Source organism: Acomys minous (assembly GCF_964271855.1).
Source record: "Acomys minous genome assembly, chromosome: 2".
Taxonomy (NCBI): Eukaryota; Metazoa; Chordata; class Mammalia; order Rodentia; family Muridae; genus Acomys; species Acomys minous.
Window position 1 is genome coordinate 134,930,578 of NC_140484.1, and position 21,872 is coordinate 134,952,449.

General features: G+C 45.3%; 3 protein-coding genes across 3 annotated transcripts; 2 read left to right on the forward strand and 1 right to left on the reverse strand.

Moving 5' to 3' along the window:
- Positions 1–212: 212 nt before the first annotated feature.
- Positions 213–1,166, forward strand: LOC311578400 (olfactory receptor 52I1-like; the record flags this gene model as incomplete). Its single annotated transcript, XM_084748224.1, has 1 exon — positions 213–1,166. The coding sequence occupies one exon, from the start codon at positions 213–215 to the stop codon at positions 1,164–1,166; it is 954 nt and encodes a 317-aa protein (XP_084604350.1).
- Positions 1,167–2,202: 1,036 nt separating this feature from the next.
- On the reverse strand, positions 2,203–12,089 carry TRIM68 (tripartite motif containing 68). Its single transcript, XM_084753821.1, has 8 exons — positions 11,953–12,089; positions 10,102–10,381; positions 9,078–9,541; positions 6,908–7,003; positions 4,768–5,028; positions 4,308–4,330; positions 3,669–3,769; positions 2,203–3,457 (listed from the first exon to the last, which is right to left on the reverse strand). The coding sequence occupies exons 3-8, from the start codon at positions 9,501–9,503 to the stop codon at positions 2,907–2,909; spliced, it is 1,458 nt and encodes a 485-aa protein (XP_084609947.1). The 5' UTR covers positions 9,504–9,541; positions 10,102–10,381; positions 11,953–12,089; the 3' UTR covers positions 2,203–2,906.
- Positions 12,090–20,041: 7,952 nt separating this feature from the next.
- OR51D1 (olfactory receptor family 51 subfamily D member 1) lies at positions 20,042–21,034 on the forward strand (the record flags this gene model as incomplete). Its single annotated transcript, XM_084753761.1, has 1 exon — positions 20,042–21,034. The coding sequence occupies exon 1, from the start codon at positions 20,060–20,062 to the stop codon at positions 21,032–21,034; it is 975 nt and encodes a 324-aa protein (XP_084609887.1). The 5' UTR covers positions 20,042–20,059.
- Between the last annotated feature and the right edge of the window lie 838 nt (positions 21,035–21,872).

A 21,872-nucleotide genomic window follows, 5' to 3' on the forward strand; every position in this document is an offset into this window, starting at 1 on the left:
CAGAAGGACACTCAACAGGTGACTCTGAGCAAAGAGTAGAATCTGTTAACACATAGAGCCTTGATGAACATGGGAGATGGTGCAAGACGGCTTAATCTGTGCCTTCCGATTTGTCAGGATTTGTCTACACCCAAGACAGGAAGACATCTGACAGCATTCTATCCTCTTCTCTCATCACTTTACGGTGCAACAGAAAAGCCATCTCAGCTATGATGTCAAGACCATCCCACAACCACACAGTGGAACCCCCTGCCGCCTTCTTCCTCGTGGGCATTCCAGGTTTGCAGTCTTCCTATCTTTGGCTGGCCATCTCTCTGAGCGCCATGTACAGCACAGCCCTCTTAGGAAACACCCTCATCATTACTGTCATCTGCATGGACTCCACTCTGCAAGAGCCCATGTACTTCTTCCTATGTGTCCTGGCTGCTGTGGACATTGTGATGGCTTCTTCTGTGGTACCTAAGATGGTGAGCATCTTTAGTTCGGGAGACGGCTCCATCGGCTTTAATGGCTGTTTCACTCAGATGTACTTTGTCCACGCAGCCACAGCTGTGGAGACAGGGCTGCTACTGGCCATGGCTTTTGATCGCTACGTGGCCATCTGCAAGCCCCTACACTACAAGAGAATCCTCACACCTAAATTGATGCTGGGAATGAGTGTGACTATCATCATCAGGGCTGTCATTTCCATGACTCCATTGAGTTGGATGTTGAGTCATTTGCCGTTCTGTGGCTCCAATGTAGTTCTTCATTCCTACTGTGAACACATGGCTGTGGCCAAGTTGTCATGTGCTGACCCCATGCCCAGCAGTTTGTATAGCTTGATTTGTTCCTCCATCATTGTGGGATCAGATGTGGTCTTCATTGCTGCCTCCTATATCTTGATTCTTAGGGCGGTATTTAGTCTGTCCTCAAAGAATGCACAGCTGAAAGCATTAAGCACATGTGGCTCTCATGTGGGAGTCATGTGTCTTTTCTACTTCCCTGGGGTTGCTTCCATTTATATAGCTTGGTTATGGCAGGACAAAGTTCCCCTGCACACCCAAGTGCTGTTAGCTGACCTGTACCTGGTCATCCCACCCACATTAAACCCTATTATTTATGGTATTAGGACCAAGCAAATACAGGAGAGAACATGGATGTTGCTGATGTGTTTTTTAAGATAAGGTTCATGAACAGAAAACTCTACACACATTTAGTTTTCTCAACAAGTGCACAGGTGTTTTGAAGACATACAGCGCTAGAGTGTTTCAGTTGTCTATGCAGAGTCCAAGAGGAAGCTGGAAAGACTACGCTTGAATAAAATTTCAATTTTCAGTGAGAACGTTATGAGTATGACATGACCGCAATATGCTGACGTTTAATAATTTCATCTAACTTGTCTATGCAATCGAATACAGAGTTGGGAGCATGGAGGCATCCACACGATTGGTCCCTTCCTGCAGGCAGTGCCCACAATTCTCCCACATCTCAATTTTGTTACATGCGGGCTATTTTTATTGCGACTCTCCCTGACATAACAATCACTCTAAGGCAACAGCTCAATATAAAATCTCTTTCACTATTGTATGACTCCTAAATTGGCTTTTGTTTAGGATGATTCTCTCCCCACATTTTGCTCCCCTACATCTTCAGGAGACTGTTACACAGTCAGTTACGAGGCCCATTTAAATTCCCCCATGGCAGAGGAAGAGCCTAATTTAACTCCAAGCAGCTGTTGCATGGGCAACAGCTTCCTTCGTGATGACTCGATTTCTTCTTCCTTGCTTTTACCTTGTTCTCTATTTTGCGGTCACAGTCCTCACTCTAACCCAGGGACAAATACATGCCATCAGAGATACAATATACCGCTGTGGTCTAGTGTCAGCATGCCCTTGTGACGCAGGGTGGCATGGGTACCTTTTGGTTTAAAGGGCTCTGGACTGTTGGGAGGGGCCCTAAGGAACGAAGGTGCTGCCATGAAGGTTCTGGCTGCCTGTAGCAAAGCAGGATGGCGGCCACACGCAGAGTGCATTGTTTGCCCTCCCATCTCTACAGAGAACAAAAGTTCTGGATGGATTTTGGAATCTTTACAATAAACAGGTGAGGTAGAAGGATGTTATTTTATGCCAGATTAGAGCCACTTTCCTGAAGAGGACAGGCAAATCCTCTCAGACATATGTCTCAGACCCCACGTGTAATGAATGACACTCACACTTGTGATCCGTGAGTTGAATTTGTCAACTTTGTTTCATTTTAATGTGAAAATCATTTTACAACCTTTAAAATCTTACCCCCCAAAGCGCTGTATGCAACAACTTAAGGCTTTTCCAGGTTCTTCATATAATACATAAAAATAAAAACTAAGGTCCCTAGATTTTCCCATCCTGACCTTAAGAGAAGAGCCAGGCCCAGGACACAGACCCACCCTCATCTCAGAGAGGGGGTGTGATGGGTACCTCGGGTGCTGGGGAAGGGCAGAGTTTCTCTAGCGTGGAGATTAGGGTTTATTTGGTAGCAGCAAGCCTCATGTGAAGTACCTGGTTTCACCATTACAACTGCTCTGGACGCATACGTCACTGCCTCATCGGAAAACCTTATTGAAAAAGCTTTTCTGCAATCTTCAGTCACTTAATCATTGGCACTCACTGAAGTCATGGAACCAGGGAGGAGGGCTGTGGGGTCTAGAATGGACAGAAGTCCGCTATCCGTGTCGTAGTTCCATCACGATCACAACGCTTATCTGGCTGGGACTGTTTCTCTGTGAGAGGCACTGACGGTTTGGTCTAACAGCAAGACACTATGCGGTTGGATAGAGGGCCCCCTAGGGGCCCTGGGGTTGAGAGGTGTGCTTGTCTGTGGAAGCATCTTCCAACAGACCTGTGTATCAGGCTGAATTCCAACATTAGGTTAGGAAGGTAGCTCTCCTAGCCTTCCCCACCCAGGGTACAAATGGTGAGGGGACTGGTGTTATTAGTGCCGATACTGTAGCAAGGACTGAAATAGGGCAGGAGGCGGCCTGGGAAGGGATGATGGGGGAAAGTGAAAATGTGGGAGCCACCATCAGTCACGTTGTAGAAGGAGATGTCATGGGCTTCATAATCTAGGAAGATTCCCACGCGGAGCGGAGGGACTGATAACGGCAGGAGGGGATACTCATCTGTACCTGCCCGGTACTCGGTTCCCTTCCTCAGACGGATCACCCAGAAGCCATACTGAGGGGATAAATAGACCACCTCCTTCCGGTCTACGCTTTCCATACACACTCCCAGGCCCCATTCAGACCTGTCTCCAACCTCTACCTCCCAGTAGTGGCGGCCCGAGGAGATGCATTGGCTGCCCAAGACAATGTTATAGCGGTAAAATCTCTCAGGATTGTCAGGCAGGTTCTGGTGGGTGACCCCGTAGTGCACGCTTTTTCTGTCCTCGGACACCACAAGACGGGAGTAAGCTGTGTCTGGATCTAGGCGCACATCAACTAGGGAAAAAGCCTGTTGGTAACACTGATGCCAAGCAAGGGGGAGCGCAGGAAGTCTCTGATGAAGACAGTGCTCAGCAACGGCTGGGGCGGGGCTCGATGATGAAGCATCCGGACTGCACTGAGCCACTTATCTCTATGGGCGGAGCCTGCCAGCCCCCGCCCCCCTACCCCCCACCCATCACAATCCCCAAGTGCGTACGTCTCATACCTGCATATGTCTTCAGGATCTCTCTTAGTCCCAGAGCACGGCAATCTGTCTTCAGCTCCAAGGAGATTGGCTCTGGCTGTTGCAGGCTCCAGGATCTGCTCCTGTAAAAGCGGGTGTATTTTGGATCCAGGAGTCGGTCCCTGGAGCCTCCTCCCCCTTTAGTCCAGGAAAGAGGAGCTTGGCCAGAGCCAGTCACTTAGACGGCCCTCTCCAGCGAAGCTGAGGTGGAATAGCTGGCTTGTTGAGCTTCAAACTGTGACAGGGACCTAAGAATACTCACAGCTTCCTCTTGTGGGAACAGTTGACTACTGGGACAGAAGAGGAGGAAGAGATGGGATGCAGAGGGCAAAGGGTGATATTCTCAGCTGGAAGCCATTTACATGACATAAAGTACGTCAATTAGACTTACAATTCTTATTGGTAACGCCTGAAGTGAATTTGATTATGTGCAAAAATAAATAAATAAATATATGTAAAAAAGAGGCCAACAAATCTTCTTTAGCCAATATAATGTAAGCCGGCGAGTGAGCATCTGCCTTCTATAGGTACTCAGTCCATATTTTTTCTCCATCTTTGGCTCTGGCCAGGCCCCCCTATCTCCTGCAGGGCTTTGCAGAGGCTCTGAGGACAGGAACATACCTGTTTAAGGCTTCCTGGATACCCTAGAAAGAGAAACACGTGTAGCCCGTAAGTGTGCTGTGCCGCCTCAGAGACACTAGACAGACATCGACTTTCTCAAGAGGACACACAGACTTTAGGGCTGGGGAGGAGCTCACGGGAGGACAGAAGAGCAGACCTGGCTAAGCTGAACGCCTTCAGGCTCAATCTCAAGACGGCCAGGGTGAAAGGGGCTAGAATGCTGGTTAGCATTAGAGTAAGCACCTGGTGTCCTCGTACCCCTGGCCGGGTAGATGATCTGTCCTATGAGAATATTAAGGGTCAGATCATCTACTGAACCAGGAAGAGAAGAGCAGGTATCCGCTGGAGGCAGACAGAGTCCTCAGCTGGTCCGCGAAGACCTCGCTAGTACTTTCTCTCGGAGTCTCGGTCATCTTCAGTGCTCGCTCAGGTAGGTGTCCCAGGAAAGGCTGCTGCTCACCTGTAACATCCAGCGCACAGGTCTCTGGGATCTTTCCTCCAGCTCCACGATCATCCTCCACAGGCCCTGGCTCTGCTGGGTGATCTTCTCGTGCCTCAACTCCAGTTTGCTTGCCGTTTCTCCCTTCTCCTGCTCCAGGCTAGCCTGAGCTGCAGCCTCCTCTTCTTCCATCTGATGGCAAGGCAGCCCCTTTTCCTTTAATAACTGCCGATATTTTTCAAACTCCCACAGGATGCTCTGCTTTCGGGTTTCCACCTGTGTCTGTGGAGTCAAGGCTGGAGTTAGCATTGACCTTTTTAGTGCGGGAGTCACGTGGGATGGAGGACACTGACATGCGCAAACACACACACGATGGAACTGATATAGCGCCACGTACTGGGCGCTATGGAGGCAAAGTTAAAGGATCCAACTTCCCTACCTTCCTGACTCCCCACTGCCCCGTGGAATCATGGTCCTTTTCAGTGTATCTTTTTTTTTTTTTTATTAATTTATTCTTGTTACATCTCAATGGTTATCCCCTCCCTTGTATCCTCCCGTTCTTCCCTCCCTCCCATTTTCCCCTTACTCCCCTCCCCTATGACTGTTCCTGAGGGGGATTACCTCCCCCTCTATATGTTCATAGGGTATCAAGTCTCCTCTTGGTAACCTGCTGTCCTTCCTCTGAGTGCCATCAGGTCTCCCCCTCCAGGGGACATGGTCAAAGGTGAGGCACCAGAGTATGTGAGAAAGTAATATCCCACTCTCCACTCTACTGTGGAGAGTGTTCCGTCCATTGGCTAGATCTGGGTAGGGGTTTAAGGTTTACCGCCTGTATTGTCCTTGGCTGGTGCCTTAGTTTGAGCGGGACCCCTATGCCCAAATCTGCCTATCATAATGTTCTACTTGTAGGCTTCTAGGACCCTCTGGGTCCTTCTACTTTGCCTTTCTCCCATGATTCTCTCATCTAGAATCCCACTAGAATGTCTTAATGGATGGGATCAGAGTATTTCAGACTTGGAATTTTTCTCGGCTTTAGATTATTTGCATATAAAAAGACATTCTGGCAATGAGACCTAAGCCTGAACATGAAATTCATTTATGTTTCACATATATCTTGTACATATAACTTGAAGGTCATTTTATAGAATAGTTTTAGTGTGTTCGACGCACGCACATTCTGAATGCAACCCGCCATTAAGTGAAAGTTCCTTTTGCTTTTGGTTATGAGACAACTTTGGATGTAGGAGCACTTTAGATTTCATATTTCTGGATGAGTGACATTTAATCTGTACTGAATTTATCAACTCTGGTAAAATGTAGGATAGTGCCTTTTTTTTCTTTCTGGAGACAGGGTGCCAGTCTGAACTATTATTCACCGTGTAGACCCGGCTGGACTTGAAACTGTAATAATTCCCTGCCTTTCTATGGCCATGCACCACCACCCTGGTACAGGGGATTGATTATCTTGGTATGATAAGATGCAGACCAGCAGATGATGGTGGCTCATACCTTTAATCCCAGCACTCAAGATGAGAGGCAGCTGGATCTCTATGAGTTCGAGGCCAGCCTGGTCTACAGAGTGAGTTCCAGGACAGCCAGGGCTACACAGAGAGAACAAAAAACAAAAAGCAAAAAAGGATGCAGACTACCTTCCATTTTCAGAATAACAGCCAGATGGTCCCATTGACTCTTACTAAGAGTAGTAACTACACTGTGGAATACTTTTTCTTGTTTGTTTTTAATGCTTAATGTAAAATTTTAGATCACTTTGATGATCACAGTCTCTTGGTCAAAAGTTCCGAGAGTTCATGCCTACTGGCTTCTAACCTATTTCAGAGGTGGTTTTCTAATATTTAGGAGACTCAAGTCTTAGCAGCTATGTTGTCACCAGGAAAGTGAAGCAGAAACCATGCTTGGCTCCCACTCACTCTACAGTCCCACGAGTTCATGGGTGCGAGGCACTGTTCCTTCCTCATACACCAAGCTGTGAGATTGGAGGCCACGGCTACCTTAAGCCCTATAAGCTGGACCTGAGAAGTCATGTGGCCTTAAATAAAGGGAAAGCTGAAGGAGTCATTTCTGCAGCTCAGATACGAGGAAGCCTCCCCAGTCAGTTCTAGAGGAAGGGATGCCATGAGCCCTTTTCTCAAGTGCAACCTGCCTTCCAGCTCTCGGCTTGCTCCTTCTCCCTGGCTTCCAGCTTCCAGGCATCTTCTTGTTCTTTTCTTAGGTGTTCCAGAACCTTCTGGAGTTCCCACTGCAAGAGACAGAGAGCTCATGAGTGTGGCCCATCATCATGAAGCCACCACAGGCATTCTAGGCTGACCGAGAGGCTTGCTTATGTTGCTTAGGTGATGGGAAGACCAATTGGAGTAAATGCTAAGAGGAAAAGGAATACCACAGAAGGCACAGGCTCTGCCCATGTGATGCCCATCGATACCCTTTGGGTGGAGAATCATCTTAGTTCCACAGTCTCCAAGGAGCTGTAAAGATCGACAGCCGGACTTTCTAGGAGAAGAAGACTTTGGACTTTCCTACCCAGGACTATTTTCATTCTCACTAGTTTTGCTTCCTGTTATTTCCCGGAACCTTGCTGCTGAATATGTGGTCTAAATCCAGAAGCATCACCAGGGCAGAAGCTCGAGTCTTACCCTAGACATATCAAATGAGAACTGGAAACCAGCCAGCTCCTTGGGTAGTTCAGATACACGCTAAAGGTAAGATGCTCTCCTAGGAAAGTAATGCAGAAGATTCCTTCTGCAAAGCCAAAAGTATTCAGTTCTCACCTTTCATTCTGGTAACAGTCCCTTTTTTTTTTTCTGCTGAAGAATTATAAAGTACCAGATGTGGTACAAGGATTGCACCTGCACTAACACTGCTGGGGTCTGAAAGTGAAATGTCCTCCACAGTTTCATGTGTCTGAAGACCTGATCCTCAGCTGGTGGAGGTGTCGTAGGAAACTTTCGGAGGTGGGGCCTGACTGTTGGAAGTAGATCATGGTGGGACAGGCCCCGGTATTATTATGGCTTGGCCTCACTTCCTGTTCATTCTTCCTAACTACAGACATCACGCCACAGTTGCCTACTGCTTCTGTCACTGTGATTTCCTCACCACGACGCCCTGGATTCTTTTGAACTGTGAGCCAAAACAAATGTCTTCTCTAGTACATGGCTGCCACAGGGCTTGTCAGGGATGTACGGCAGCGACAAGAAAAATAACTGATATAAATACAGTCCCTAGATGTATCACCATTGTATAGATAGGAAAAACTGAGCCTTAGAGCATCACCCAGATAATAAATGACAGGCCTGGGATTTAACCAAGCTCTTAACCTCTATGTCAGAATGCTGAATCACCTCTGTTTTCTCAAAACCCTCAAAACAGAATGAAGTTTGCCCACTTTGAATGTTTTAGCTATTTTTCCCCAAAAAGAGAAGAATGCTGATTCAGAGGGTCTGCCACATATACTTACATTTTAATCCTAACTCGATGAAAGAGAAGGAAGACAGAACAAGGTCACTCATATATACCTGGGGAAAGAGCAAGGTGGGGTCTGGAAGCCGATCACAGAGGTTAAAGCAAATAAGCAGTGAATACAACAGAGATGACCTGTCCCAACATGTGGGGAAGAGCGAGCCTGTGTGTGTGCCTGCCTGTATGCTGCCGTGCTTCCTGCCACAGTGACAACGGGCTAAGTCTCTGAACTGTAAGCCAGCCCCAATTAAACATTCTCCTTTGTAAGACTTGTGTGGATATGGTGTCTCTTCACGGCAATAGAATTCCCACCGAAGACATCTCTCCTTAACCGATTCGACTTAAACTCAGAAACGGCCTGATGCTATGGATCCTGCATTAATGCCTGTTTAGTACATCAGCATGACCGGCGGTTGGTGAATCAGTATTAAGTCACTCATCTATGGTCTGTTCCAGCTCCAAAATAATGTAACACGATCCAGAAATTACTAAGCCTGAGTTGGGTTTATAAAATGAAGTGGTTAGACTGGTTCATCTAACGCCAAATAACTAAACATGGCTTCACTGGGGGGTACAGGGACCAGGGACTTGAGAGAGGATGCTGAGGAAATGAAGAGAGAAGAAAGTCAAAGACGGCCATGCATAAAGGAAAAAGAAATAGCTTAGAATATTAGATGCAAGGATCTGTAGCTATCACAGGCCAATAGGATCAGCTACCAAAGACAGGCTTCGAACATAGAGACAGCCAGATGAGAGGCAGAGGAAAGGCTGGCATGCGAGGTTCTGTCGTGTGTGTACCTTATATGCCCAGGCAACATCCTTTATGGGCACAATGCCAGGTTCTGTCATGTGTGTACCTTATATGCCCAGGCAACATCCTTTATGGGCACAACGCTGTGTGCTTTATGCTCTGGGGATTGGTTACAGGCCTCGCAGGTTACCACATCATCCTCTTTGCAGAACATCGTCAGCGGTTCCTTGTGGAGGTCACACACGTCGGTCTTCAGTCCTATTTCCACACAGAGTCCTAGCAGGCGGACCTTATCTACAATGCTGGCAAGCTGCCAATTGGGACGTAGTTTCCTTGGCTGCACAGGAGCTCGACAGAGGGGACAGGTGTAGCCCAAATTCTGGGATGCTCCTGGGAGCTTCCAGAGTCCAGAGAGGCAGCTGTGGCAGAAAGTGTGGCCACAGTCGATGCTCACAGGCTCCCTGAGGAAGGTCATACAGATAGGACAGTTTACTTCTTCCACAATGGCTTCCGCTAACACCGCAGGATCCATGGTTCCAGGCAGTAATTGTCTCAGAACATGAATGAAAGCTGCAAAAAATAAAAGAAAAAAAAAGTTCTTACCAAACTTATAATTTGGTAAGAAAATACACTTATTTTAGAGCTATTATTGGCCGTGTATAAGCACTGGCCTCAACGGAAGTTATTATTGAACAGCACAAGGGAAGCTACTATTGAACAGCACTGTTCACAGCACAGAGGGACAGGCAGGGGTGGTTAAGAAAGTGCCTTTGGAAAATTCTCTTTTAGTTATTTGTTCAATTCTGATTCTCCTCTCAGTTTGCTTTATCTCACCATCCCTGTTCTAACCATGCCGCAGAAATCAACACAGTCTCTCATGGGCTAGAGCAAGTTACTATAAACTGGGATGCTCCAACATCCAGCAAGAGGCCACAGGATGCTGTCGGCCTTCCCCGGTGATGCCTTCTGTGTACATTTATATCCTTCAAAGTGCAAAAATACAAACGCCAGAAGCTCACTGCTTATCTGCTCGGTCTTTCTTATGAAGAAGAGTAAGATGAAGATGCAGTAGCAGCCCTTCCGCTGCGTCCTGTACGTCGATACCTGCCTCTCCTGGGTCACTAACGTACCAAGACACGCTCCTCAGCATGTAGTGCTGCGGGTTAGAAGTAGAGGGCAAATAATATCCCTTGGAAGCTAAAAACCGGGGTCACTTTGTCCAGGCGGCATGTGGGTGTGGAGCTTGAATGGTCAGTGGCAGGCCTCTTGGCATACTTGACAACACGTATGAAGTCACTTTATAAGTCTGTGTTTCTAGAGTGTGAAGAGGAGGGTCACACTGGCTTTAAACGCGCTGTATCTTCAGGATCTAAATGGTGGCCACCAGGCAACTAACTGCTGAATATGTACCTGCCAAATGAAGACATCAGGGTTAGGAATAGTTTCATAACCCCCCCAAATGCTTTTATGGCTTATTAGGCAACCGAAAATATAAAGCAAAATAATAGAACGCACACCCCCTTGAGTACCTACTATGCGCCAGGCATGGCTCTGGGCGCGTTACATGGATAACGTTGGTTGACCCAGGTTTCCACTGTTCTACTTTGGGAAAAGCACCTGTCTTCTCCTGCTTCAGGGTATAAGGCGGAGGAGGAGGAAATCATTGTGTTTAGTCGCAGAGAAGGGCATGTTCTAGGAGCCAGTGCAGAGTCCCTAGGACTGAGACCCAGGCCGTCGGCAGGTCATTCCTTCTCACCAGTCTCCCTGCTCTCTGTCTCCACCAAACGATGAGATCCAGAGTCCTAAGACCCAGTTGTGCAAAACTACTGCTGAGCTCAGAGTTTGACTGCGGCTCACTGCAAGCCCTATATAAGCTCTACTGGAGGGATCCTGCAATAAGTAAGCACTCTTCCTTCACTGCTCCCCCCTCCCCCACCCCACTCCAATTTTCTGAAACGTTGGGGACTTAACGAGAGTCTCAAGGATGCTAGGCAGATGCTCTACTGCTGATTCAAATCCCCAGTCCTCTCTTACTGCGCCTTGTGCCAGCCAAATACGCTCGAGTGCTACGTGCCAGACACGGGCCCCATGTCTACTCGTTTTGCCCTATTTGGGGTCATGCTGTTCTACCTGAAACTGTGTCCATGGTCCCACTGCTGACATCATCGCTTCCAGTCTGCTTGCCTTCTTAAATCTAATGTACTATTCATATTTTGTTTTTCTCACAACATCCCTAATGCCATGATAAATTAGATACACATAGAATATTTTCAGTTGTGTTCATTGTATTCTTGAGGCCAACAATATACAGTGTCTCAATATTTGTTAAATGCATGAGAATTAAATGAAAATGTTGAGGTACAGCTAATAATAGAGGCATTAATATCTTCATCTAAGACCGATATATACTTTGATTTCAAGAGCACTATTTAAAACTACAAAGAGCAAGAGAGGAACCAAAAGTAGCAGTTGAAAAATGAGAAGATACTGGCACTAGGAAAGTGAGGCAAAGAAGGTGAGACAGAAATGACAAGTCACGCAATGTGGTGGAAGCATGTTACTTCTCTACCTGGCCCCAAAAAGATGTAAACGTGGTAAAGGTCTCAAAGATCTGGATATAAATAGAGTTCTCCAACCAGATCTGCTTTAACGCTCTTTTATCACACATAAATTACTTGGTCAGGGCAATTATTAACTGCTCAGTCATGTTCAACCTGCAGCTGAGGACAGTCCAAACACAAAACTGTAAACGTCTTTTTTTTTTTTTTTTTGGATTGCACGGTTCTCCAGCATGAACTGTGTAGATGGCATGTTGTCTTAGACTGTCAAAAGGTTGCACCCACCCTGGGATTCCTTAGTGCCTAGTGCCAAGAGGGATAGGGGGCAGAGCTTGGAAAAATATCTGAAGCTGGGGCTGAGGGGCAGAGGGCTAGGACGAGGGGAATCTCTGTCTTGGGAGCGGTGGTCGGAGCCTTCCTGACCTTAGATCGCTGGGCAGGCCCCCAGGGCAGTGGGATGGGGGCTGGGTAAGGAGTGCAGGACCTGTGTCTTCCAAAGAGACCAGATGTCGCCTCCCTTCGCTTTGCTCAGCTTAACCCGCAATGCTCCAGCCGCCACAACCTACGGCGCATTAGGTGCTCGCCCGCCGGAAGCCGCGGACTGCAGCGGAAGCCGGAACGCCGGAGCCTAAGCAAAGGCGGCGCCCTGAGGCTTCCGCACAGCTCCACGACCCGCCCACAGCACCGGCCTGTAGCACTGGAAGCGACGAATCACAGGCCCAGTCGGTCCAATGTTTGCACTAAGAGAGGCCTGATTGGCTGCTCACTTGGCCACTTTTCCTTGTTGAATTCTGCATCCTGGGAGCTCAGCTAGGTTTGGATCTATGACCAAGCTGAGTGTATGGTGGCACATTAACGCAACGGAATCTGCGGTTCCCTGGAAGACAAACAGCCGGTCATGCCCCCAGGTTTCAGACATTTAAACAAAACCATTCCCTCATCCAATCACGAAGACAGAAAAAACACAGAAACAGGCTAGTGAATCAGTGACCTGGGTTTCTCTTTGTACTTTTCGAGTCTTTTTTTTTTTTTATACTTGGACTTTTACTGAGTAAGCAAGAGACCGCACTCATTGACGTAGGAAGTAACCGGAGACTCCCCAATGAATCCAAGTTCCGGTTATGTGGTTATTATTAGGACCCATCCTCTTTGAATCCCATGCCAATGTCAAAGCGCAGGCCATGTTTGAAGTTCGGTGTGAGGCCCAAAAATCCCCTGAAAATAAATGAGACCTCGGCAAAGTATGAAGAGAAGTAGGATCTGAGATCTGAGCTGAGCCCCTACTTTTTGGTAGAGAGAAATGTCCTTATGTCACAGTGAAGAGATTACTTCAAACCAGACATTAAAAAAAAAAATATTGAGCTATATGAGTCATATATTCTCTGCCTTAAGGCCAGCCGAGTTCAAGTGAATTTAAAATAGTTAAAGGAGACTGTTAGGTCCCCACCTGCTTCAGGGCGTAGCTGGCATACCTGCCCTCTTCCCTGATGCCCTGGGCCAGAGTCGGGGCTTCCTCTTTCCCAGAGACTCCTCTCTCTCTCTCTCTCTCTCTCTCTCTCTCTCTCTCTCTCTCTCTCTCTCTCTCTCTCTCTCTCTCTCTCTCTCTCTCCCTCCTCCTCCCTCGCTGCTCCCAATAAACCATATTTATGTATAACTTTGCCTTGCATGAGCTCATTCCGTTATAACCTATCAGAGACATCCTTTGAATGTGTTTGTAATTATGACACTCAAAGGCCCTGAGAACAGGATACCATAGGGATGCTGGGAAGAGGCTTGCGTTACGAGGGGCAGGCTGGACTCGAAGCTTCTGAAGATAAGATCAGGTCACCTCACTGGCTGGTGAACTTGTACAGAATAAAAACGAGCAGCTGGGCGTGGTGGCGCACGCCTGTGATCCCAGTACTCGGGAGGCAGAGACAGGCGGATTCTGTGAGTTTGAGGTCAACCTGGTCTACAAAGTGAGTCCAGGACAAACCAGGGCTACACGGAGAAACCCTGTCTCCAAAAACAAAAACAAACAAACAAAAGGAGCAAAGAGTTTCCTATATTATTTACATTTATAGGGTTTCTCTCCAGTGCCCGTCTGTTTATGGATCTGAAAAGAACCAGAATGTATAAAGGTTTTTCTGTAAAACGTACCCTTACTTATAGAATGTTTTAGGTAGGGTTCTCTAGAAGAACAGAATGAAATACACACACACACACACACACACACACACACACACACACACACACAGATAGCGTTAGATAGATAGATAGAGGCTTGCACAATAGACACTGAGTATTAAAGAACAACCATCAACAGCCTTTAGAGTAGTGGTTCTTAACCTGTGGGTCGTGACCCCTTGGGGAAACCTCTTTCTCCAAAATTATTTACATTTTTATTCATAAGAATAGCAAAATTAGTTATGAATTAGTAATGAAAATAATTTGATGTTGTGAGAAATTGTCTTAAAGCATTTTAACATTAGGAAAGTTGAGAACCACTGCTCTAGAGACAAAGAATTCAGTGTCTACTCTGTCCATGAAGATGGGTGTTTCAGCATTGAAGGCACAGGAGACAGGGACTCCTCCTGCTCCCCCAAGAGTCTCTGGTTCTTTATATTAAGGCGAAGTTGGAAGGCTGAAGAACCTGTTGTCTAATGTTGGCGGAGCATGGCAAAGGGAATGGTAGGTGCACTCAGGAGGAAGGGAAGATGGGCAGACACACGCTGGATTTCCCCTTAACCTCTTTATTTATAGGCCACCTGTTAGAAGATGCTACCCAATTTGAGGGTGGGCGTTCAGCTATCTCTGGAAGCATTCTCACAATCAGAAGTACATTTTTTTACGTCATTCTAAATCCCATATTATAGCACTCAGATTTCAAATAAAGGCAATAAAAGGTGTTGGAATGCAGCTTAGTTGGTAGGGTGCTTGCCCAGCATTATGAAGCCCTGGGTTTGGGTCTTAGTCCCACATACGTTGGGGATGGTGGTACACAGATGTAATCCTTGCAGTTGGGATGCTCAGTAAGAAAATCAGAAATTCAAGGTCATCCTGAGCTACAACAGAGCCATGGATCCTGTCTTAAATAAAACAAACTAGATATCCATGCACACCTGCCTTAAAACACACAAAAGACAATGATGTCATAATGTCACCCATCATGATATAACTGGCTCCGTACAACTTCCAACATAATCATTATTTTCCAAGACTAGATAGTGAAGTCCCTTGTGGAACATTCACAATTTAAGTATGCTAATACAGATTTAAAGCCTAAATACTGGAATCAACTCAATGCTCTGTTACATGATAAAAGAATAAGAGAGAGAAAAAAAACCATGAATGTCACACACACACAGATATGTCATATGCATACATGTTCAAATACATCCTTAACAAAATAGGACAAAACTATTTGTTGTTTTAAAACAATAAATCCCAATGATTTATTTTTACCAGTGAAAACTAGGGAACCAGATACTGGGGTGAAAACCTGCTAGCACAGAGAGGCAGAGAAAGTACCCAGCTGACCTCCTTACTCAGCTGACATCTGAGTCAGCTGAGCCCACTTTTCTTCTCCACGCTGTCTTAAGTACCCTTCTCTCAATGCCCCTCCTTTCTGTTTACTTAGTGTCAGCTTGTTTCTTGTTTTGCCTCTGAGTTAGGGTTAACTTTATTTAATCCTGTGTCCAGAAAGCTCTTGGGCTAAAGATGTGTGTTAGGGCTGAGCCACACCAAACAAGAAATAGGTTTTTCACAATTCACAATCTTGGGTTCAAATTGGGATCAAATATCCTGCAACATTTCTCCCTTTTTGTTTAAATAAAAGACTTTTTAAATAAAAACATCAATAAGCTATATACTATTGGGTAAAAATTACATTCACAATGTTCAGTCCAATGTATTTAGTGAACTTGAAGAAAGAACTCTACTGCCTATCTCATCTTGGTGTGTCCAAAATTCTGTGCCTAACAATTTTTTATCATGACTTGTAATACCAATAAAAGCCCACCTTTCTAGACATAAAGCATCTTCAAAAATCCTAAAGAACTAAGTTTAATTGTAAGCCTATAACTATCCCATTTTCAACCCCATCAGAGACATGAGAAGGATAAATATTTTCTGAATAAACAGGAAGTTCAGAGTAAGCAGCTTCCAAAATATAGAAATGAGAGAGATAGTTGGTTGCCGGGACAGTCACCCAAGATTCTTCTGCAATGGTGGAGCACGCATCTCTTTGGCTGACTGGCGCAATGTTGGAGCACGCATCTCTTTGGCTGACTGGCGCAATGTTGGAGCATGCATTTCTTTGGCTGACTGGCCCAGAACATCTGACATACTTTACTATGAAGCAGGCATATGGAGAACTTGCCTACTTTGGCCCTGCAAAGCTCAGCAGTTGACTTTCCTGTATCCGTTTTTTCCAGGATTCTGTGTTTGCCATCGAAACAAAGACATTTTCTTGCCCAATTGCTTGCTTGTCACATACGAAGCAGACCCCACATGGATGTTCTTTGAAGTGTAATGGGGTTTCTGCCAGGAGCTGACATGTCTCATGGTCAAAAAAGTCTTAAATTAATAAAATATTTTTAAATACCATATTCAGCAGATCTCTGAAGTTTTTGAAGACTATCTATCTCTGGTATACCTGAATTGCTTGTTTCTAGCTATATACTGTCTGATTAACTTAGAAACCACCAGTGATTAACTGAACTAGTACCAAACAAAACCACAAGTTTATTACTTTGCATTTCTTAATTCTCCTAAACAGATATAATCTTAATTTTGAATAAATATATAAAGCTCTATAAGAGTAGATTCAATAATCTACCCTTTTTCCTATTATTTTTATAGTATTTCTATATCCACCTTTTTCTTTTTAACCCTTTTCTCCCTACGTAAGAAAGAAAGAAGGACAGAGAAAAGAAAAGAGGCTTCCCCGAGTTGAACATCCTATATTTTGTCTCCTCCCTGACCAAGACCATTAAAAATGCAAACAACCACTCTAAAATGATGACAAATATCCATCATTCATCAAATGACAACAACAGCAACAACAACAACAAAACACCTCAAAACCAAACCAAACCAAAAAACAAAAACCAAAAAACCACCCACCTAGTTCTTCCCTACCTCTTGGAAATAGGACACGGCGAGACTACTCAACTTTATTTCTTGTGAACAAAGGCTATATTTAGTTCTTGGGGTGTGGGTGAGGTGTTCCCAGGGTAGGTGCATACTACTGGCTGGGGCCTGAGGTGCCAGGAATCCTTCACATTTCAGGAATTCCAAGTACTTATTGGGCGGTTTCTTATCAGGAGAAAGGAAATTGAACCTGGATTTTGGCCATGAGTTTCAGTGGCTTCTCTCAGGGGTCGGGTGTGTGTGTGTGTGTGTGTGTGTGTGTGTGTGTGTGTGTGTGTGTGTGTGTGTGTGTGTTTTGTGTGTGTGTGTGTCATACTTAGAGACACTCTCCAGGTGAATTCAGGCAGAGATAAAGAATCCCCCTGCTGTGGAAGGGAGTCTTCCATTCTTTGCCAGCTTGGGAGAGCTGACCGGACATGGTGGACTACAACCTCAAACAGTATGGTCTTCCAAAAGCTTTGAAGAAACTCACCAACAACATGAGAAATCAAGGACAGCAGCCTCTCTTATTAGGTCTTTTCTGTTAACATTTATGTCTAATCTCTCCTTGCTCTGAAATACATATTAAATAAACACAGCCGGGAGCTACCAATTCTTCGAGTGTTGTCCGGTCCACTCCTGTTAACAAGTAAGCATTTTAAGAGCCACCCACACCCACTTTCCAATTTCCTCTCTGCTGCTTACAAAGTTCCACCAGCCCATCATAACAGCTCTCAAAATAACTCCGATGCTCTTGTACTTTTAGTCTTTACACTTTTCCTTTTCAATTTACTATCTTCCTCTGAAAGTTGCAACACTATCTCAGCGGCGGTTTCCTCTTGCATATTTGTCTCTTTCAGTTGTTTAGAGTAACACAAAAGAGTCTTTGTGTTTATTTTTCACTCCATGCTGAGGTACCCTGTATGGCCAGTCATAGCTCTCATACAGTCTAGAGTGGAGATTTGAATGAAACAGAAAAGGAATTGGCCAGAAGTGTATGTAATGCATTGGAAAGGGGTCAGAAGCAATTTGGTCCCTGAGACATCTTTCTCAAAGCTTCTAGATTGCAACTCCTCCATATGACCACAAGAGGGCAGTATCAAAAAGCCAGACAGCTCCTTTAGCATCAGTACAAGTATCCTTCCTTCTTTTGTGTTTTCTAGAGCTGGCTATCCCTCCAGTGCAGTATTTACTCTTTTTCCATCCCAGTCATTTATTTTCTCTCCACCACGGCAAGAACTGCCCCACACCACCCTCTTATAAAAATCTCAGAAGAATTGGGGATTTGAATCCTTGGGGATTTGAGTGGACCTTGGGTCCCAGATCTCTCATCTCTGCTAGTACTCCCAAAGGCCGCCAGACAATCTATATTTAGGTAGCGTAACTGATGATGGACATGCCCTGGCTCAGACCTGAGAGAGGCAGCAAAGGGAGGTTTGTCTTGGCTTTGGAAAGTCCACAGAGATTGTTTAGGGCATGGAGGGTGCATTCGGACAGCCCGGCTGCTCGGAGAAGTCTGTCATTAAGCAGCTCTTCCGAATTACAGTAGCCTGGACCGGAGACAGTGTTCAGTGAGTGGCTCAGAAAGGAATTTCCTCAAGCCTCTGTGAGGCCAGCGGCAATTATTTTCTACCTCTTCGAGAGGACTCTGCAGTTCCAGCCTCCTACCTTTAAGAAGCAAGGCAAGGGAACTTAATTTACCAGGAAAAATGTGAAGTGTACACTGTGTGTGTGTGTGTGTGTGTGTGTGTGTGTGTGTGTGTGTGTGTGTGTGTTAATGGTACTGATAGTACCTGGTTATGAGAAGGAAACAAAGAAGTTGGAAGCTGGGCTAGAAAGTAAACTTTTTGAGTCTCATCATGAAATGCTTTGTTAACAGACGTGGGGCGGGGGAGGGGGGCGGCTGTCTGACTTTGGGGGCGAGGGGAAGGGGAGGAGATCACCTATAACGCTATAATCAGAAGCCTGACACTTCACGTCATGCTCTTCAGAGGCAGTGGTGTGGAAGGTGGATTGGAGTAGGGACATAGATTTTGGAGGGTTTGGATTTGGGACAAGACGAGGCCCGTGGTTATCAAGGTAGATGCATCATTCAACTGGGAGGTTCTATGCTTGGGCCTCAGGCCAGAGGTATGCAGCAGAGTGGTGTGTACATAGAGGAGAGAGTTCAGCCTGGAATGGTGTGAGCTTACCAGGGAGAAAAGGTAGGAGAGCTGTTTCCATGGCTACCTGATCGTGGCAGCAGCTGCAATCATTGATTCTCTTTCTGTGTCTGTAATGCATGTGGCTTCAGTGACACATCCTGACTAAGCACAGCTTGAGATCACAGACCTCTCACACAGATTTGAGACATCCTGATGGGTGACTTGGGTCTGCTTCATGTTGGCCACCCGGAATGGTAGTTTTTTCTTTACCCCCATCCTCCCATTCCCTAGAGCACCAGAACAGGTTTCCCCAGTTCTCTCTGATGGAAAAGATAAATTGCTTAGGGATAAAAGAATCATTAAATTTTTTTTTAATCTTTAAAACATTTTAAAGGAATCATTTTTTTAAAAAGGCTTCTGTTTACCTCATCTGAAAATTCTGCCTCTCTAGGCTTGGTGGAGCAGGTTCTGGTGGGTGGTGTTTGCAACTATCTCAGATAATTAAAATTTACTTTATTTGAGAATTTCATACATGGGTACAATGTGTTTTGATCATATCTATCCCTCCCTTCAACTTCTTCATGACGCCTCATTCCCAACTTCATATCATAATATTATTAGGGTAATTTAAGAAATGATACACAGACTAGACAAAAAACATCTGTCTTTAAAACAGGTTCTAGGACGAGTTCCCATTTCCTGCTATAAATCAGATTATGATAGGCAAGAGACAATCAGATACCAAACCTCTGGTTCTAGACTAACCCTGCCCCAAGCGCTGATTGTATCAGAAATGATCCCATCAAAATGGAAGGTCTGTGAAAACCAGGTGGGATGTAGCCAAGAGTCATGGCCAGGTCAGCAACATCAGCTCGTAAAAGAAAGATTATTCTCAATGTTTGGGGAGTAGGCATTCACTCATCAAGATTAATAGAGTGGTATCAAATTTTTCTTATGTAGTGCTGGGACCTTGGAGGGTGAGGATGGAGTTTGGGATGTTCAGAGAGATGTGTATAAAAAGAACAACTTTGAATCTGGCTAATTTTGGTTGTGGTGTTTTTATTTGAATTTTTAAAAAAAATACCAAAGTTTATAAAAATTAAAAATAGAAACAATGAGAACAGAAAGAGGTGGGAGGTTCAGAATATTTGGGTATTTTGTAAATTAAATCATTTTTTTGAAACTATCACTACTTCAATGTCTTTTTTCTCATTCTTTCTTTCTCTTCTCTGAGCTGTTTTTCCTTTTCTCTTTTCTCAGTCTCTGAATCTGGAATGCAGAAGCCACAGCCCTTGTTCCCTCTCATTGTCACTCCAAATGGAAGTTTGACCCATCCAGCCCATTTTCTACTGGTAGGCATCCCTGGCCTGGGACCCAATATCCACTTTTGGCTGGCTTTCCCCTTATGTTTTATGTATGCAGTGGCCACCCTGGGCAACCTGGCCATCATCCTCATCATCCGTGTGGAGAGGCGTTTGCATGAGCCCATGTACCTCTTCCTGGCCATGCTTTCTACGATTGACCTGGTCCTCTCCTCTGTCACCATGCCCAAAATGGCCAGCTTGTTCCTAACTGGCGTTCAGGAGATCGAGTTCAACATTTGCTTGACCCAGATGTTCCTTATCCACGCTCTGTCAGCCATGGAGTCTGCTGTCCTGCTGGCCATGGCTTTTGACCGCTTTGTGGCCATCTGCTACCCACTACGCCATGCTTCTGTGCTCACAGGGCCTACCGTGGCCAAGATTGGCCTAGCTTCCCTGGCCAGGGGATTTGTATTCTTCTTCCCGCTGCCCTTCCTCTTGAAGCGGCTGTCGTACTGCCGAACACATACTGTCACACACTCCTTCTGTCTTCATCAAGACATTATGAAGCTTTCCTGTACTGATACCAAAGTCAATGTAGTTTATGGCCTCTTCATCATCCTCTCAGTCATGGGAGTGGACTCCCTCTTCATTGGCTTCTCCTATATCCTCATCCTAAGGGCTGTGTTGGAGCTGTCAACTCAAGGGGCGGCACTCAAGGCTTTCAACACCTGCATCTCCCACCTCTGTGCTGTCCTGGTCTTCTATGTACCGCTCATTGGGCTATCAGTGGTGCACAGGCTGGGTGGCCCCACGTCTTTAGTTCATGTGGTTATGGCCAATATCTATCTCCTCCTACCACCTGTAGTGAACCCCATTGTCTACGGAGCGAAGACCAAAGAGATTCGTTTAAGGGTTATCCGTGTGTTCTCACAAGATGGCAGGTGAGAAGGCCACCCAGCCTGGTGTCCTCAGTAATATCAGAGATCACAAGATAAGGACTTCGAGAATGACCTGATGACCACATCACACAACATACTGGGCTGTCTGCTTCTGGTTATACAAAGAGATGAACTTTGCATTTTTGCTTCTGGGAATATGTCAATACAGAATTTATGACCAGTCTGGACAGACCATTATGGAGAACACTTGTCCTGTGATGCCTGGGGTAATAGCTGTGCCATCTTCCTTATTACAAACTAGAAAATATACATAGTTTCAAAACGAGAAAGCTAGAAATGCCATATATAATGATTCTTTACTTTTGATGTATACATTTGATGGTGCTTTCTCCCATGTGTACACGTCAGGGAATCTGTGTTGGTTATTTAACCTATTACTCATACCTTAAAGTAGTTAAATAATTGTAATCTAGGGTTAATGAAGGCATTTGCAGGAGATGTAACTGGAGTGGAGGCAGTTAATATAAAATGTTGAAGTTTCTTTATACATTTGCATGTATTTATGTGAAATATGTCATTGTTCATCTGTGTGGCTTCAGGGAGACTGTTACTTTTATAATAATGTTTTCAATTTTGGTTTTGGATATATGTGGGTATATTTATATAGAAAAGATGGAGCGGGTGGAAGAAGGAGAGAGAAACATGAATGCATGCTAGCTTTGTTAGTCAAGTCCTGATGTGTGTATGTGCTATGAATAATGTCATTGATTGTACCTTTACTTTGTCATGAGATATATATCAGTTGGTTTGTTGATATACATCTGTGTAAAACTGCTGGTTTGTGCATCTTTGTGGTGGGAAGTATATTTTTGGATGCCAGGTGC

What these genes read in the sequence shown, in the direction of transcription:
- TRIM68 (XM_084753821.1), bottom strand. Translation starts at nt 9,503, where the DNA reads ATGGATCCTGCGGTGTTAGCGGAAGCCATTGTGGAAGAAGTAAACTGT. An exon ending in ATGTTGCCTGGGCATATAAG is followed by an intron (nt 7,004 to 9,077) that starts GTACACACATGA and finishes TGTCTCTTGCAG; the next exon opens with TGGGAACTCCAGAAGGTTCT. An exon ending in AGCAAGCCGAGAGCTGGAAG is followed by an intron (nt 5,029 to 6,907) that starts GCAGGTTGCACT and finishes TTGACTCCACAG; the next exon opens with ACACAGGTGGAAACCCGAAA.